This window comes from Antechinus flavipes, chromosome 2, assembly GCF_016432865.1.
Source record: "Antechinus flavipes isolate AdamAnt ecotype Samford, QLD, Australia chromosome 2, AdamAnt_v2, whole genome shotgun sequence".
NCBI classification, from domain to species: Eukaryota; Metazoa; Chordata; class Mammalia; order Dasyuromorphia; family Dasyuridae; genus Antechinus; species Antechinus flavipes.
In genome coordinates this window covers 142,946,631-142,966,139 of record NC_067399.1, presented here as the reverse complement: position 1 = coordinate 142,966,139, position 19,509 = coordinate 142,946,631, and the positions used below count along the sequence as shown (strand labels likewise).

The window sequence follows — 19,509 nt, the reverse complement described above, 5'->3', positions numbered from 1 at the left end:
TCTTCAAATCTCTCTTCTCCAATTCCTCCTCCACAAAACTTTCCACGTGACATCTCCAAAGTACAGGATCTGATTAGCCAGTCCCCTGGCTTCTAGACTGTGCCTTCTAGAATGTGTCTGACCACATAAATTTTTCAGTCTACCTTTCCAGATGTTACAAAGTACCATCCATCAAACAACATACTTTCTAGTCAAACTGTCCTAGTTCTTCCTTGTACAAGGTATTGAATTTCCCTTTTTCTGTCTGCACAGGTAAGTAGTTTTCCTTTCTTGGAATTCATGCTTTAATTTTCACAATCCAGAATCCTTGCTTTCTTCAAAAGTCAGTTCAAGTACTCTTCTAGGTCTCCTGACCACACTCCACATCTACTAATCTGTGTACTGGAAGCTTCCTTTGACAGAATGAAAGCTCCTTGACAAGAAACTATTACATTTCTGTCACTCATTCCCAAAACTTAATGCAGTATCAGTACCTGATGGATCCCAGTCCACAAAGACTTTTGCCCTTCTTTAAGTCTCCTCCCTTGAGGAAATGTCCCTCTTATCACCCACCTGAATTACTGCATTTGCCTAACTTACCCTAACACTTCTGTTGTCTCCTCTTCTAATCCATTCTTTATACCTGTTGGTCACCTCTCTCATCTCATCAAAAATCTTATTTCCCATTACTTCACACAAAATTTGGTTGTCAAGCTCTCCCGATCTGGCACTACCCTACCTTTTCAGCTTTATCTCACATTGCTCTTTTTTACCAGGTAACATTTTACCTGACTGTACAAATCTCTGCCCTCTTAACACATTTAGTGTTCACATCTCCATCCATTGCTTTTGTTTAGGCTGCTCTAAAATACCTTAAAGAACAACTCAAATACCACCTCCTCCATGAAGTCCTTCCTAATCCCCTTAGACCTCACATAGAATGTCGTTTTGCAACTTCTGAATATATGACACCCATTTTTTTCATTTAATACCAAATCACATTTTCAGCCTCCCCAAGATACTTAAGTTACTGAACGTTGCTTGGTTGGATTTTGTCAAGTTCTTTTTTATACAATGATTATACATCTTTCTGTGTTGGCTGTTAAATGTAGGGCCTCCTCAAGGCAAGGGTCTTTTGTTATCTAAATGTTTTATTTCAATAGCACTTACTATACTGCACACAGTAGATGGTTAATCACCGTTTGCTGCATGGTGCTAGGATCCTTCTGGGGCTTGGTTTCAGAGTACTTTAAACAACACTTGTCTTTTAAGTCGACTTTCCACCATCCAGGACAAGGCTTAACAGACCTTAAGTTAAACAGCAGACTAGACAGCATAGAACAGTAACCCAAAAGAAAAACAGAGCCAGAATAGACAATGACCATGATTTGTTTTTTCTTTTAATTATGTACCAGATAGAAAAGGGGAAAAAATAGTGATTGTTTCTCTTCACCCCCAACAATTCTGTTATTCTATTTATCACGGTGGAATGGGAGAGAAATTTGCTGACCATGAGTCTTGCTCCTGCCCTGGATTAAGTTCCTTCTTTCCCTTTGCTCATTTTGGGGGCAAGAGCAAATAAGTTAGGCAGAAATACTTGTGCTTCTGCAGCCACAGTGACAATGTAGCCGCCATCTTCTCTCCAGACTACTGTTTCACTCAGCTCCTGCTCTGTCTCTGATTCACCAAAGGGCAGAGACAGAAGCAAGAATATGGTAGCCTCAAGAGGCAACAGTAGGTAGCATGTGTTCTGACAAATAAATAATGTGGGAGGCATATGCCAAGATGGCAGAAGGGTTTCAAACCCTTCTGCTTCTATTGCACAAATTGGCTCAGATTCCCCTATCCTTAACAGTGGTCTATCTGCGAAAGAAAATTCTTCTGAAACTTGAGCAAAGAACTCATTCTTGTTTTACAGGCTCATAGAAGGGAGGTTTTGTTGTGTAGTTTGTCCGGGGTCTTCTGATCATACCCCAACAAAGGCAGAGCAAAGAGATGGGACCTGGCCATCCACAATCCACAAAAGATGGCTCCGAACAATCACCCAGGTCTTGCCACCCCAAATTCAAATGGGAGTCAGTGAGAGCCAGAAGAGACACCACCTTGAATTACTCAATTTCAGAGCCTAAAAAACTTGATGCAATGATAATAAAGAGCAGAAACTTTTATACTGTTTGTTTTCTCCTTGAAGAAGCAGCAGTTAAGTCCCCTTGAATAAAACTTGTCTGATTCTCCTCACCAGTGAAAATGGAAATGGGTAGGAATAAGTTATTTAAGTAAACTTATAAACACCTACAGGTAAAGATGACAAGTCCCTCTAACCAACAGGAGAAAAACTGTCTGCAATCTCCCACTTTTGTTGGCTGGAACAAAATTCTAGTGGGAGTTGGTGGGTGAAGACAAACATAACTGGGCCAAAGTCAAGGACTGCAGGCTATATGGAACAATAGGTCAAACACGGGACATCATAGATTGTGGCACTATAAAGATGAGAAGACAGACAGGTCCATGACACCAGCTGGGAGCAAGCCTTTGGAGCAAAACTTCCAGAAATTACTTCTGTCCTGTAGTAACTGGGAGTATCCAGCTAAATAGAGTAGTCTTTCTTCCCCATCCCATCAAATTCTTAAAGAGTTTTTCATTTAAATAACTATGTACAAACACGCACGCCTGATATCTCCTTATGTAGAAGTCCTGGGATAGCATTAGAGAGTGGGTTCCAGCTGTCTTTTGGAAGATTCATGGTTTGGAAGCAAACCTACGGAGAAGAGAGAATTGTTAAGCAATACAACAAGACAGACTCGAGCCAAAGAGAGAGGAGAGAACATGTGGCAGATGACTAGCTCCAACCCACTGGGCCCTCTCCATCCTGAGATCAGCAGCCACCTAGCTAGCTGGGGTGCCAAAATTCCAACAGAAGCCCCTTGTTAACATATGTCCATACCTTCTTCTGAGAGGGACAGTTTCTCCAGCTCAGCTTCAAGCTCAGCATCTGAAATGCTGGGATTAGGCACATTGGTGGAGAAGAATGGCTTCTGGGGAGTATCAGGCAAATCCAGAGGTTCTTTGGTGGTGTCCTGGAGGAGGATATCCAGTTCCTTCTCCAGTTCCTCGCTGTCACTATCTGGAGAGAAAACAAGTCAAGAAGCCACATAAATCCCCACAGAAGGAAAATGATCAAGACTCAACACTGGCAGAAAATAATTAAAAAACAAACCCTGACTAAGTCTGTTAAGTTGGGAATACACTAGCTGTACATGGAATGGCTATTTTTTATGAAATCACTTAAGAAAAGGGCATTCAAAAGGAGTTTCTTTTTTAGCAAATTGGAAGAAAATACAATATATAAAGTGGTAAGGCCTCTCTCCTGACCCCAGGAAACCTTTTGTGCCTTTTAAGGGAATGCAGTTTCCCCAGTGAGAAATAAAACTTCTTATCATATCCCCACATCCAAGGAGACTGAGATACAAAAGGAACCTCAAATCAGAATGGAAGTGGGGCCATGAAGGGACATATCATTTCCTGCAGTTGCTTCCATGTTAAAAGTGTCAGGCACACAGGAGAAGCTTTAGATAAAACCCTTTTGCTATCACATGTGGGAAAAATGTGGCCAGATGAAGGAAGGTATGGGGACATTTTTTTGGACAACTCACCTAAGCCATTTATCCCCACCCCAGCCAGAGTCTGAGAAACTTCATCCTGGGTATCACAGAGCTGTAAGAGAAATAGGTGAGATCTTGAGCCAAGTGCTTCTAAACAATATAAAATGTGGAGCGGACAAAGGAAATGGCAAATACTCAGAAATGGAAACAATAAATCTAAGTAGGATCTCAATAATCAAAAAACAAGATCAAAGGAGATTTTCTCCATTTCAACCATCTACACAAAATAAAATCTGAGAGTCCTGTATGAGGACAATACACCCAATATCTTCTTATCATCTTTGTTCCCAGTTCCCCATTCTATACCTCTTGGATCTGATCCACCAGACTCTCTGCTTTCTCCACTGTGACGTCTTTCATGGAAAGTTTGAGGGCCCCTACACCAGCCTGATAGGCATTAAAAACCTAAAAGGAAAACAGAAATATTGGTACAGGTAAAAGAATATCTGAGAAAACAAACACTATTTTGTTTGGCTTCTTGAAAAATCTCTATATCTTTTCACAACTGCTAATCAGGAAAGACCACAGGCCTGCTACGAAGAAAGAACCCTTATCAAGCAGGAAATAGTGAATAGGCAGCAAAGGGGAAGGAGCAGGTTGGAAAAGCCAAGTGTGACAATGAGTTCTGCAGTAAGGAAGAGATCCCTTGGACCTTCAAGAAGAAAAGGAGTCAATCACGTTTTGTATAGATTAGTTAGATCAAGCCTAATATATGGGAGGAAAATCACATAGCAGTCAAAGCACTAGCAAGGTCAAAGAGTGACTGAGCTCAACTAATGTGGTTGTCCCCGGTGCAAGCGGATTACCATCTGATCTGTTTGGGAAGCATAGATCCGATCCAGAATGCCTTGTACTGTGTCCAGCTTGGCATGGAGGGCCTCAATGCGCTTTTCTGTCCTCTGCTTTGATTTGAGATGCCTTAGTGCCTAGAAGAGCAAGGGCAGATGTGTCAGGATCTCAGTCGAACCCCAATCTGCAGTAGTGAGCAGCAAGGCCGGAGACTCCCAGGAGTCCCATTGGCCCTTTAAGGGGACCAGAACTGCCTGATTCGCCAGACATGTTCTCCCTCCCAAGGTTCACGGAGGGGAAGGGGGGTTTTGTCCAGGCCGCTGAACAGCATGAACAGCGTGGGGAAGGAGGACAGATGCTCACCAGCTGCTTCTTTCCAGAGCGGCACGCTTGTCGGGCATCTTCTTTACACCTGTAAAACACAAGGAGGAGATTGAGGAGAGTGTAGCTAATGGCAGAGTAGGCAGAAGGGGCCTGGGATCCAGGGATTCGCCTTCCTGAGCTCCAGTCCAGCATCACTCACCTGCTGGAGGCCTGCCAGGGCCCAAGTATTTCCTCTGTAAGATGAGTCAACCCCACCCAGTATCTTTGCCAAGAAAAGCCCAGATGGGGGTCACAGAGTCAGATACAAGTGAAAATGACTCAACAACCATCAAGCAGGTAAAAAAAAAAGGCAAGGGACCCTGAGCCCAAATCTCTTTCTGCCTACTGATCAATATCAATATCAATAATGATAGCATTGGAACACAGTTCTAGAATGCAAGTCTATGAGATCTTAAAGCACTTGGTCTGGGGAATGCAGGCAAAGGGGCTTGAATGACTTGTACCATCAAAAAACCAACTTATTGATAATGAAATCAAGAATTCCCCTCCCAGAGTTAACAACCATCCCAAGACTCCCCTTCAACACTGAAAATATTCCACTTACTCCAAGGGACCAAATCAAGAGGAAAATAGAAAATAGAAAGAACTGATCTTAACAAATTAAGGAAATGTTCTCATCTTCAGAATCCAAAAAAGGGCATCTACAAAGTAGTCAGTCTAAATGCCTATTACCATCCTTTATCCTGCTGCCTTCAGCTAATTTCTCCTTAAGGACCTTAGCAAGGCAAACCCATGCTATTTGAACTTGCTTTGTAAAGACACCAGATCCAGCACTACTCACATTTAATAGCCCCCATTTTCTTGGATCCTGAACTCCATATTTTTTGTTGTGCCTTTTGATCTGCAACTAAACATTGAAATAAATCAACTCTTAAGGGGCAGCTAGGTGGTGCAGTGGATAGAGCACCAGCCTTGGAGTCAGAAAGACTTCATTTCAAATCCATTCTCAGATGCTTGACACTGTGTGACCTTGGGCAAGTCACTAAACCCTAAATACCGTGATGAAGGCAAAAAAAAAAAAAAAAAGGGACAAGTCATCATACGCACTTTGGAGTGCTGTTTTTGCTAGTGCATGGCTTCCTCTATCCCCAATGTTATAGAATTAAGAAAAGCAAGACTCAACTCTCACCACCACTGGTGCCCCCAAGTAAATCCCTTCCTCTCTCTGGCTTCTCTTCTTCCCGCAATAAAATGGACAGAATATTCCCAGTGCCTAAAACTAGACCTATAGCGACTCAGCAAAGCAGAGAGTAGCTTTATAGGAACCTGAAAAGAAAATGTCATGCCCCCAAGTGCTCTCAAGAGCTCTGAGGACTAATCAGGGCAGGGAGGGCTCAGTTAACATTTTCAGGGAAGAAGTTACCTCTCTGCTTCCTGGGACAGGGACTCCACCTTTCGTGAAAGCAGCCGTTCACTCTGCATCAACTGGTACACCCCCACGTCCACATCATTTACTGGGGAGACCTTGGCATGTAGCCCTCGGGCAAATTTCACAATCTGTAGGAGAACAACAAATTACTTCTGCTCTGGAAAAAAAAATTCACACAGAAAACCTGATGATGATCTATTACTAGATATTCAGCAGATATTTATAGAAATTCCATCATTCAATACCTTCTCACCATTCTGCTCTAAAACAGTGACTCTCTTCTCTTTCTGCAGCTGTAGCAACACCAAATAGAAGGTTCGTTCATCCAGGCAGGAACTAGCACAGAGGGTACTCAGCTCTGACAGGGCTACCACAGGATGAGAGGAGATTGGAGAGTTCTGATACAGACGATAGACATCCTCTGCTTTTTCCTGTGTGAGAAGAAAGGAACTTATACTCTCTCAATGTTTGGGTATGGAGACCTGATCTTTCTAGACCCACAAATTTCTCAATCAAGCCAACTTCTTCAAGTGAGATTTTTTTCTTAAAAGTTTTGCTTTTTAGGAACAGCTAGGTGACACAATGGATAGAGCACCAGCCCTGAAGTTAGGAGGACCTGAATTCAAATCTGACCTCAGACACGTAACACTTCCTAGCTGTGTGACCCTGAGCAAGTCACTTACCTCCAATTGCCCCAGCAAAGAAAAAAAAAAAAAACTAGAATAAAAGGAAAAAGCCATGAAAAAAAAGTTAAAATAGTAAATTAAAAAAAAAAGTTTTGCTTTTTAAAAAGACAAAGAAGAAAATTTAACTAAATCTGATTTTTAAAATTTAACTTAAAATTTAACTAAAATAATGAGATAGCCTAATCTAACAAATCAAAATCAGGCCTCTAAATCTACCCAATTTAACTATATACTAAGAATTCCTATGCCTAACTTCTATTTGCCACTACTTCAAACAAGTCATTTGCCTCCACTACATCATTTTCCCTACTGGTAAAATAAAGCAATTTAATGCGGTGGGCTGGAATTAGGACATGTGAATGTTAATCTTAGTTCTGTCATTAATGAGCTACATGATATTGGTTAATTCATCTCTTTGTGTTTAGTTTATATTGTATAGAATCAAGATTGAACAAAATCATATATAAAGTTTCTCAAATCATCCCTAAAATCACCTCAAAAAATACTATAAAAATACAAATACTAAATTTTGCCCCTCTCCTTTCAACCAAAGGATTTTATATGTAAGCTAATTACTACACTTAAAAACAAAACAACAACAACAAAAAAACTTTTTTTTAATTAAAGATACAAGAAATTAAATTTTAAAGTTTTTGCATAAACAGAATCAAGACAACTAAGATTAGAAGGAAAGTTAGAAATTGAGAGGGAAATTTTATAGCAAGAGAATTGAGTAAAATTTATAAAAAATTTTTCCAATTGATAAATTGTCAAGGGATATGAACAAGCAGTTTTCTGAAGAAGAAATCCAAGCTATTGTAGTCATATAAAAAAAGCTCTATGGGAGAAAAAAAACCCTCAAGAGAAATAGTTAAAAAGAAAGGAAAGAGACAGAGAGGTAGAGACAGCAACACATGACACACACACACACACAGACAGTGGGGGAAGGGGAAAAAGAAAATGCTTCAGTCTGTATTCAGACACAATTAGTTCCTTTTTTGGATACAGTAGGATTTTTCACCTAAATCCTTCAGAGTAGTCATGGATCATTATACTGTGGAGAACAGCAAAGTCATTTACAGCTGGTCATACCAGAACATTGCTATTAATGTGTATACAGTACATTTCACTTTGCTTGAATTCATGGAGGATTTCCCAGGTTTTTTTCTGAGAGCATTCTGCTCAACAGATGAACTCTTGATGGAGTTATGAGTTTGTTTATTCTGGAAAACAATTTGGAAGTATGCCCCAAGGGCCATAAAACTATGCATAACTTTTGACTCAGCAATACCACCAATAAGTTCGTATTCCAAAGAGATCAAAGAAAAGGAAGAAGTTCTAAATATATAAAAAATATTTATACCAGCTCTTTTTGTGCAAAAAACTGGAAACTGAATGTCACTCAATTGAGGAATGAACAAGTTGTGATATATGATAGTGATCAAATACTATTATGTTCCCAAAAAAAAAAAAAAAAAAAAAGGATGAGCAGGATGGTTTTAGAAAAACCTGGGTAGATTTATATGAACTGATACAAAGTAAAATGAGAATTAAGAGATGATTATACATGGTAAGGGCAATATTGTAAGACGACCAATTTTAAATGGCTTACAATTCTCAGCACTACAATGGCACAATTCTGTAGGGCTTATAAGGAAAAATGCTATCCACATCCAGAGAAAGAACTAATAGAGTCTGGATATAGATCAAAGCCAATTTTTTTTAATTTTTTTTTTTTGTTCTGAGTTCTTCTTTGCAAGAGAGCTAATATGGAAATGTTTCACATGACTCACATGTATAATCTATGTCAAATGCTTTTCTTCTCAAGAAGGGGTGAGGGAATTTGGAACTCAAAAATTATTTTTAAAAATGTTAAAACTGTTTTCATTTGTAATTCAGAAAAAATAAAAACATTCTTTAAAATAATAAAGGTACAAAAAAACTAAATGAAATTAATTACATAATGATTTTGGGATATATAACTATAAATCCTAAAAATTTATGCCATCTTTTCCCCTTGGACAGAATAAAGACTTTCTTACTTCTTGGATAAGCTAATTATGAATTTTGTCAATAAATCTCAGATCACAAAAATTTAAATCCTAGAAAGCAAATTTACGTGTTCTTAATTTAGTCCTCACACAAAGGGTTTTTCTTATAGCATAGGAGAATGTCCAAGTAACAAATTAATATTCTAACACTTCATAAGAGAAACCCCTAATTCTCCCTTCCCCCTAGATATTCTGTGGCAGACTGAAAGTACATTAAAAAAAAATTAACTCTATCTAAGGATCAAATAGCGAAATCCTTTTAAAAAAGAAAAATGTGTTCCTGTTCTGTTTGTACCCAAGTACACCTACCTTAAGCAGCTCCACAGCCACCAGCACCTCTTCAGCAGGGACCTTGTTGTCCCCCAGAACATTAGAAAGAGTCCATTTGAGAGGCTTCAAGAGGAAGACACCCACTCCCCATGAAATCCAGCTGCTGTCCACACTGGCCATGAAATCTGACTCCCGTTGTAGCTCCCCTCGGCTCCAAGAACAGAAGAAAAAAGTCCTGTCAGCTAGGGTGTATGGGATACTTTCAGTCAATGCTCCCCCCAAACAGCCATCAATCAGTGAAAAACAGAGACAAGAGGACCTATGAAGCCCAGCTGTGGCCTCTTCATATGGACCAAATAGAAAGAATCACTAAGTATTCATTGAGAATTTACCAAGTGACAAATACCATGGGAAATAAAATGATAAATAAGACAGTCATGGAGTTCATGTTGTCAAGGGCCATAGTATCAAATTCAAATAAAATTAAAATTAAAAAACATGTGGGTCCTATATTGACTTAGCCACCTTTAAAACATTATCTAAACTATATTGTGCTTTCATTCATTTTGTTAACTATTTCCCAATTAAATTTAATCTTCTTAAGGCTCGCATTTAAGTTTTGCAGCCTGAGTCTGTCACTTCTGGTCACAGGACATTCCACAGGATTTACTCTGAAGTGAGCTGCCACTGACAGCCAATAATAAGCGAGCATACCAACAGAGAAGTGCATTTGCAGACCAACAAGCACTGGAGAGGGGGCCGTGGCTTAAAGGAAAAACTAGCATTCATTACCTGACTTGGCTAAATGAAGTCATGAAACGGGCAAACAGTGGCTTTTCTAGCAACTATCTCAATAGCTCTCCAGTATAGTCACAATCTAAAGCATGCTCCACAGCAACATAGGGAGTGGGTACAGAAAGACTTAAGAAGCCCCATCAGTCCTGGACAATCCGACAATGTGGAATCAACATAAAAAGGGAAGACTCCCAAATGCCAAAGAACAGGCATGTTCACCCCCATCAGTTTTTCCTCAGAAAGTGTATCATAGCCTCCTTGACTTGAGAAATTCACTTCCACACACAAGCCCTAAATTTGTCTTCCCAGATTACAAGATATCTCAACAAAGGGATCATCAAGATTTGACGAATATGCTCTAGATCCGGGAAATGGTATCCAAATTTAGGAACTTACCCTAGTTTTTCAGTTTTTAAGGGGGAAAAAGTGAATGAGAAAGATAGTATGTAAGAGTAGAACACTGGAACTCAAGCTCAAGTTAAACCCAGATGAGATTCACCCATGGTCTGTCTTCTGAAAAGTCAAACCCAGTGGCCAAGTAACTTTCTAAACAACATTCACTGAAAATTGGTGGCCATGGCTCCTCTTCATCCTTCCTTCCCTTTCCTCTTCCCAGCTTCCAACAGGAATGAAGCCAAACCCAATCTGCAGCAGGTGCACTAGTAGCCAACAAACCCAGAGTCCCCAGGCAGCTCCCCATTAATACCCAGATCAAGTGGCACTATCTGATACAAGAGACATTTGAAGAAAGTAAACATGAATACACATGAAGCTTTTTCTGTAATTTAAGACTGAACAGAAACTATTGCATGCCATGGTGGCCAGTATTTTGGTTATCTACACTAACGCACTGACTTGCCATGGTCAAGACATAGGACCACCAATTTAAAGGTACAAGAGGCTTTGGAGGCCAGAGTCCAGCCCCCTCCCTTTACAGATGACGAAACTGTGGGTCAGACAAGTTAAGTGACTTGCCCAGGATCACATGGATTTGAACCTAACTTCCCCATTCCAAATCTGGCACCCAGTCCAATATGCTACATTAAGCCATCATGATGTGCCAGGCAATCTGCTAAATGCTGGGAACACAAAGAAAGGTAAAAGTGAGCCTTCTCACTCCTCAACTCCTACTCTAATGGTGGAGACAACATGAGAGTAGTCAACCCATGCAAAATTACAGAAAGGAAAAGGAGGGTAATATGGGGAGACAAGAAGAGATTTCCAGCGAAAGGGTTCAGGGGGGAGTCTGGAAGGCAGCAAGGGTGACAGATGTGAAGGTGAGGAGAGGTGGCATTCCCAGGCAAAGGTATGGCGGGGGGAAATCTACTCTGGATATAAGGAACAGCAAGAAGCCAGAGATGAGCACCAAGGGTGGAAAGATGGAAGAGGCCCAGGCACAATAATCACAGCTCCTCCTTATAGGACCTAATGTCTCTCTTGACCACTTTACACAGTAAGGCCAGAGTCGAGTTGCCAAACAAAGTGCCTTGAGATTTGGGGCATGCTATTTTTTTAGAGGGGGGAGAGGAGTCAGGGAAGACTTCCCAGAAGAGGTGGCATTTAAAGTGGATCTTAAATGACAGCAGCGACTCAAAAAGAACCTTCTTTCTCCACCACCTCCACTCTGAATCATAATATTTGGCACAGTCGGATTCAAAATCAGAAGATCTGGGTTCAAATCTCAACTCTGGCAGCAGTACGACGTGGTGCTGTCCCTCCAACCACTCTGGGCCTCAGTTTCCTCATCTGTAAAATGGGTAGGTAAACACTTATCTGCCCCTAAGTATCCCTCCCCTTTAGCAGAAGGGGAAGAGAAAGTACCACCCTGCCCCGCCCCCAGGTGGAAAGGCCCCGCCCCTCACCGGAGCAGGTCCTGGAGCACTGTGGCCAACCCCAGCGGGACGCTCCCCTTGCGCTGGAAGGCCTCCTGAAGGTCGCGCAGGCGCAGACGTACCGCCCCCTGGCGGCGACTGTGGCTCAGCACCAGTGGCGCCCAGAAGCCCATCTTGCTATCCCAGTCGGTGCTGTTCACCTCCCGACTCCTCTTGAAGGCAGAGAACAGGAAAGACATCCGTTCTTCATCATCTTCCCACTCGGGGGGCAGCAGCCCCGCCGGGTCCCCCCCGGCTGAGGCCTCGGACTCCTGCCCCGGGGACCACATCGGAACCCCTGCCCCGCCGAGGCTCCGGACACAGCCCTGGCCCAGGTCCCCTTCCGCCCTAGTGCCCTCCCGGCTTCCGTTCTTCCACCGCCGCCTCCTCTTCCGTCATCACCGTCGCCACCACCCCGGATGAAAAAAGTCCCAGACAACCTCACTGCGCATAAGCCAAATCCTCCTTTTTATCGCCTAACACCGGTGTCGGTTTTAAAAAAAAGAAAAAAAAGTCTCGAGGACTCACAGAGCGCCTGCGCCATCCTCTTGTGGCCTTTGTGAAGGAAAAAAACTAATACATGCGCGGTTGAGGAGGATCGCGAGGTATTGTTTTAACCATAGAGTTTTTCGAAGAGTCATAGAGTGGCAAACAGTTACGTCACCTATCCCCATGCAGACATTCTTTCCAGCGAGTGGAACTGGGGCATGCCCACGAAAAAGTTCCCACAACAATTCCTCCAGGATGCCCCGATTAATTTCTCACCAGCACCTTTTCGGACTAACCCTAATTCCCTTTAGATTTCCGCGTCTTCCCGCCTCGGTGACGTCACAAGGAGCCCTCCCAGTCGGTCTGCGCGCCAGGCACGTGCACCTGTCCGCAATCCTTCGCGTCACCACGTGGGCGTGCCTCCCGCGAGCGCCCCTGGAGGGATCCAGGAAAGGGCGCGTAGTCGACTGTCAGCTGACGTCTAGACCCAGCTGCTTTCTGTGCTTTCTCCCTGGGAGAGTGAATGCTTCTTGAGGGCAGAGCTTTGCCTGGGCTCGCCATCAGATGGGGTACAGTGACTGCTCCTTGATGTTATGTTGTCCATATCTCCGTTAAAAGTCCGACATCTAAGGAACTGACACTTGTTTTCATTTTGTTTTTTTAAGTTAAGGTCCCATTCCTCAGTAGGGTTGGTGGTCAAAGGATATGAAGTGGCAATTCTAGAAATCAATCAGATAGCATTTATTGAATCTTAATATGTTTCATGCAGTTGTGCCAACCAAACAGCTCCCGGTGCTCAGAAAGGTTCACTGTGTTACCTGCCTTCGACAGGTGGAAAGGGAGGGGGAAGAGAGAGAGGGGAACAGGAAAACAGCAAAGATCAGAAGAAACATGTTTCAAATTCTAAAAATATAAAGAATGAAAATTAAAACCACTCAGGTAACACTTTATATTGGAAAAAAGCGGTTTGAAAAATGTAAAATTGAATGTTGGCAATGCTGTGGAGAAAGAGGCACACTGATAACATTGCTGGTGGAAATGTAAATTGAGCACTTTTGGGAAAGCAATTAACAATCAGGCCTAAAAATACCAACTAAATACCCTTTGACTTATTGACTCTACTACTAATATTGTAGTTTGGGGATAGGGACAAAAGAAAGTGAAGAGCCATATTTAGAAAAATATTTCTAGTAGCAGTATTCATAATGGCAAAAAAAAATTAGAAACAATTTTTGCCCAGCAGTTGGGGAATTGTGTGGTATATGAATATAGTAAGATAGTATTGTGCCTTGAGAAATTACAAGTATGAATGTTACAAAAAAATGCAGGAAGACAAATTGAGGTAAAGAGAATAAGTATCAGAATAATTACATATCCTTGACTGTGACTATAAATAATAATAGCAGCAACAAGACCCGAAAAAATACACAGAAGATCTTAGAATAGTACATGGAAATAAGTCATTTTTGCCACTATCTTGCTACCACTGAAATACACATTTAAAAAAAAAAACTTGGAAAATAACAAATTGTAAATATTATATGTTACCTAGTTCTAAAATCCTCTGAACTTGTTACTAATCACCAACTAACTGCCTACTGGATATCTTCTGAGTGTCTCATGATTATCTCATATTCAATATGTCCAAAAAGGAACTCATTATCTCCCATTCCTAAATTTGCCTATTGTCCAAATTTTTCTAGTTGAAGGTACCATCATTTTCAGTTACCCAATTTAGCAATCTCTCCCTTATCCTGATCTCTCCATATCCATTCAGTAGCCAAATTTTGTTGGTTCTGCAGAGGGGAGTACTGGTAAATATTTAACAAGAAGCTTTCCCTCAAAAAAATTTCACAAAATACTTTTGATGTGATTTAAATGAGCAATTTCTAATTCCAAATGATGAAAAAAATGTTGAGGCACCAAATTTTGGGGTTCAGTCATGTGAAGAATTCACAGTGGCCATTCTCTTTGGCAAAAGGTAGGTTTATTTAGAAGTTACAGACAAAATGAAGAGATATAATAGACACCAGAAATAGTAAATATGAAATAGAATTGGGAGAGCATATAGTTAGCAAGGAAAAGGTTTTAACAACCCTTGGGAAGGACAAATTCTCTAGTGGAAAAAGGAAACATCCCATGAGGTTGGAATGTATCCTTAGCTAGCCGGTTAAATACTAAAAGGAATTTAGCACCCTAAAAGAGTTAACTATAAAAAGGAGAAGGACACCTTGAAGCATGATGGGGAGGGGATGAAATGAGAGACCCCACCTGGCATATGGGAGGAGTGAAGGGAAAGAATGCCATGGCAGACTATAATCCCAACAGAGATCCAGCAAAGAAGGCATGAGCCATGGACAGATTTATAGTAGAAATTTAACCTCAGGGGTTTGACATAACTTGGATTTCTGGCTGGACACAGTAAAATGGGGCTATAAGGTTAAACTGATCCCCATCAGTGCCTTTCCCTGCTTATCTTTGGGAATAATTTCATCATTTTCTTTATCCTTCTCTGCCACCCCACCTAGTTACACTTTTAAGTCTAATTGACATTCACATTTTCTCCATCATCTTATGAATAAATAAATTAACAAACAAACAAATTAAGCACTAATTTATAACATTTATCAATTTATGAGATCTAAATGCTCATTCTGAAATGCTAATAAATTGCTGTATTGAAGGATCCTTTTAAACTGGCTGGTTCTAAGATTCCTTCTCACTACTCATGCAACCATCAACATAGTTCAGGCCTTCATCACCTTTCATCTAGATTGCAATAATCTACTACTTGGATTCTAGTCAATATCCAATCCATCTTCTCTACACAGTTGCCACTATGGGGGAAAGATATTGCAAGTAAGAGAAGGAGTTTTAGATAGTATTCTACTTCCCTTATTCTGTAGCCAACTAGTCTTCCTGTTCCTTGCACAGGACACTCCATTTCCCATCAGTACCAAATATGTCTAATAAAACCTCCTTTTTCTTTAAAATGATCCCCAGATTATTTTTCCTAATGTCTCTCCTATTGTTCCCCCCAACTCCTAGTACCCATAGCTAGTACTTGAGGCTGCATTTGAACCCAGATCTTAACTCCAGCCAATGTTCTATCCACGTTGCCATTTTTGTATTTGTATGTTTTTGTATTTATATATTAATTTTGTGTATATTTGTATATATTATTTGTATAAATATTTGTAGGTATTAATTTTATTTTTATGTTCTATACTTGTAAATATTGGAATATAAACTTATTGCAACAAAGGATTACTTCATTCTTTGTAATATTTCCAGTGCTTTGCACAATGCCTAGTTTAATAAATGCTGCTGATTAATAATCGTTTATAATAACTATCTAGAATGCTGAAGTTCTGTTCTAACTGCATCCTGGTGTAGAATAGAGAGAGAGTACACATAGCTGTGGACTAATTATCATCATAAATTATATTAAGTTTTCCCATATTAAAAATTTTATAAATTTCAGTTAAGTACTACAATATTATTGGTTCATCTGAATCACTACTACTACATACTAAGTTAGCACCTATATGACTGAAAATAAGGGCTTAGTGAAATTAAACAAAATATTTATTAGACATTTATTTGGTACAAAAAACTTTGGGCTAGTTTCAAAGACAAATCAGAATTTTTTTTTTTGTTTTTTTAATAATTATGCTTTTTTATTGATAGAACTCATGTCTTGGTAATTTTTTACCATTATCCTTTGCACTCACTTCTGTTCCGATTTTTCCCCTCCCTCCCTCCACCCCCTCCCGCAGATGGCAAGTAGTCCTTAACATGTTAAATAGGTTACAGTATATCCTAGATACAATATATGTGTGCAGAACTGAACAGTTCTCTTTTATACAGGAAGAATTGGATTCAGAAGGTAAAAATAACCCGGGAAGAAAAACAAAAATGCAAACAGTTTACATTCATTTCCCAGTATTCTTTCTTTGGGTGTAGCTGCTTCTGTTTATCATTGATCAATTGAAACTGACTTAGATCTCTTTGTTGAAGAAATCCACTTCCTTCAGAATACATCCTCATACAGTATCATTGTTGAAATATATAATGATCTCCTGGTTCTGCTCATTTCACTTAGCATCAGTTCATGTAAGTCTCTCCAAGCAACCAAATCAAAATTTGAAAAATTATAGAATATTGTGTTCCAGTTTCAAATTTCCAACTTAGAATGAACGTTTAGATTTTTTTTTTCCTTATAAGTTATAAATCCTGTTAAGGTGTAGATGTACACATAAAAAATGTTATATATACATCTGTATATATGTAGAGGGACAGGGACAGAGAGACAAGACAAACAGAAATTATGGTTAGGTATCTCATCAAAGGGAAGAGACTGACTCTTAGCAAGAGGCTAATGTGTATATCCAAGGAACCAGAGCACTTACTCCATGGGATCACTTGCACCTATGTTTTCCCATCAGTTAAATATTTGTTGTCTACAATAAATAAACTAGGATTTTTTAGGCACGTGTCCATAATCCCAATTTTGTACAGTTTGGTTCTGAGAAGGCTCAAGCATTGTCTTCTTAAATACTTCCCTTATTACCTAAACAATCTCACAAAAATCACATGGCAGAGTAAGTAAAGGCCTCCTGATTGTCAAGCAAAAACTCTTTAAGGCAGACCAGAACAAATCCTAGACAATTCCCAAACTAAAGGGTTTTTTGCAAAGGCCAAGGCCGTTATTATACAATGTCTTCCTGTTGCCTGTTAAAAGACTGTTCCAACCCTAATACTTACAGAAATTAAAGTAAACAATAAAAGTTTAAAAATATATAAAATAGGAAAGGAAAGAAAATGAGATTCCCTTCTCAGAGGAAAAGTCTAGTTTCAAATGAATTTTTAATAAGGATTGGAGACCTGAATTCAACTGGAAGTCAGCTACCTCAAACTCAGCTGAAAAATCAAACTATCTTGAGTGAGTTAAAAAAAAAAAATTCCCACAGATACTGAAAGCACAGCCCATACATTTATCCACTGGATTCTTTGCAAATGTACAAGATAAATTCTCTCCAGGGATCTCTGCAATACATGGAACCATATTTTCCCAGCAAAAGGATAAAGTGTTCCAAGTGGAGGTCCAAATTGATCTAATAGGACAAACAGGCTAAACTCCTATGACAACAGAGAGGCACCCTGTTGCTTTTTTCACAATTGTTGACTTGTTATGCAAAAAAGAGAGTTTCAGGAATATCTTCCACTATAATACCTTATAGGTGAGGATTCCATAGTACTTTGGATTAAGCCAGACTGAAACAGTACTAGATACCATTGAATAGTTCTCCCCTAATCTATTTAAAAATATGAACAAGATTTTCAAGTTTTATTTTTAAACTGCTTTACTTTTTGTGTAAAGCTTTAGATTTCATATATAATGAATGTGTTATTTTCAAATTTTCCATTATGATACTAATCTATTAATTAAATCCTATCACTTAAAGAATTCTAATTGATCAAAAATTTCTCCAGACCACCCCAAAAAAAGAACAAAAGCTTCCCCCAAAATAAAACCCAATTGTCACTATATGTCAAAAAACTTGCAATTTTTTTTCTCCAAATCAGATTATTTTCCTGGGGTTATAGGCCTAAAAGAGACCTAAGAGATAATTTACATTATCTTTACCACACCCAGATATCAAAAGACTCAGGAGGGTTAAGGAGTAAGCCTAGGATGAGTTGCCACTGCCCATTACTTCCCCAGTTGCAAACTAGTCTTGGGGTAGTTATAACCAATCTCCTTTAGAGAGAAGAATCCTTTATTTCAGTCAGCAGTGTGTTCATGGGAATGATACACCTTGAATGCAGAAACAGGAGGAAGCTCTAGACTGTTAGTGCCCTCCCTTACCCTTCCATTCAAGGTTCAGATTGGCCAGTTACAATTGATCCGATTTATAAAATTGGTTGGATTTACAGTCAGAATTACAATTGGTCAGATTTACAGCCCTCTTTATTCGTCAATTCCAAACATCAAAAGGTTTGTGCCTTGATTGGCCTTAGAAGGTTTGGGCCAGGTTAAGCCCGGACAATTTTGTCAGGAACTTTGTTATTTAGCCAGTTCCTTGACTCATACAGTAATTCTCTTAACAAGATATTTCACCCCTTCCTTCATCTTGTTTTGACAATATCGGTGGAAACCTAATTTTTCCTAATCTTCACACAGTTAATCTTTGATCAGTAATATTTTGAAGTGTTAAAAGTGTTCTTTGCAGAAATGGAGGACTAAAGTTATGGACTACAATAATTCCTATATAATTTTTCACTTGGTATGATTTTTTAGTTTTGTAGATCTGCTTTCACTTCCTCTTTTTTATTAACCGTAACAAGTGATGTCTCATTAAAAATAGAAAGGGGATATGATGTATTTAGAAATTAAGATGATATAAATATAAAAGATATCAAAACAATTTTAAAGTGGGGCAGGATGGTTTTTTAAAGTTCAGACAGTGTAGAATCGAGATTTCCTTAAATTTGGTATGTAAATATTTGTGAAACTGCTAATTAGAGAAAGGAAAAGAAAAAGAAAACAAAATATGAGGAGGGAGCAAAAATACAATATTTCCCTGGGAAGAAAATTCTTCGAATATTCAGGTTTAAAGTCTCTACCCTTTGGTGTGGCTCTTAAAAAAGGTTTAAATTCAAGATAACTGCTTCAGGCAATGCTGAATCATCATCTTGGGGCGTGTATATAGGCTTTTCTCCTATATTCTCTAAAGTTTTAAATGTATTGCTTCTGCTCTGTTTAGAAATTCAGGGGCTGAACTTTCTCTGCTTCCTAAAATCTAGTTAGCAGTCTTACTGTGATGAATGATGCAAGAGTAGACCAAAAGCTAAGGAAATTCCTGAAGCAAATTCCTCCTTTAAAAAAAAAAAAGGTTCAATATTTCCAAATTACATTTTTAAAAATTGCTAATGTTTATTTTTTTTTATTTTAAAATAAACCAAAGTCTCTCCCTTCACTCCACTCTTCCCCTGTCCCTTGAGAAGACAACCAATAAAATATCAGTTATTTGAGAAGACAATTAGTAAGATATCAACTATACAATGATGAAGTCATGTGAAAGATATTTTCATATTAGCCACATGAGTAACCCCTTTTTACCAACAGGAGAAAGCCTAGAGCCAGCTGAGTATACAGCT

The 19,509-nt window shown here is 39.4% G+C and overlaps 1 protein-coding gene across 1 annotated transcript; it reads right to left on the bottom strand.

Annotated features, from left to right (window-relative positions):
* Positions 1 to 1,363: 1,363 nt before the first annotated feature.
* CHMP7 (charged multivesicular body protein 7) lies at positions 1,364 to 12,669 on the bottom strand. Its single transcript, XM_051975724.1, has 10 exons — positions 11,848 to 12,669; positions 9,230 to 9,401; positions 6,429 to 6,614; positions 6,178 to 6,311; positions 4,794 to 4,842; positions 4,448 to 4,567; positions 3,948 to 4,046; positions 3,633 to 3,693; positions 2,924 to 3,103; positions 1,364 to 2,737 (listed from the first exon to the last, which is right to left on the bottom strand). The coding sequence occupies exons 1-10, from the start codon at positions 12,144 to 12,146 to the stop codon at positions 2,685 to 2,687; spliced, it is 1,353 nt and encodes a 450-aa protein (XP_051831684.1). The 5' UTR covers positions 12,147 to 12,669; the 3' UTR covers positions 1,364 to 2,684.
* Positions 12,670 to 19,509: the final 6,840 nt, after the last annotated feature.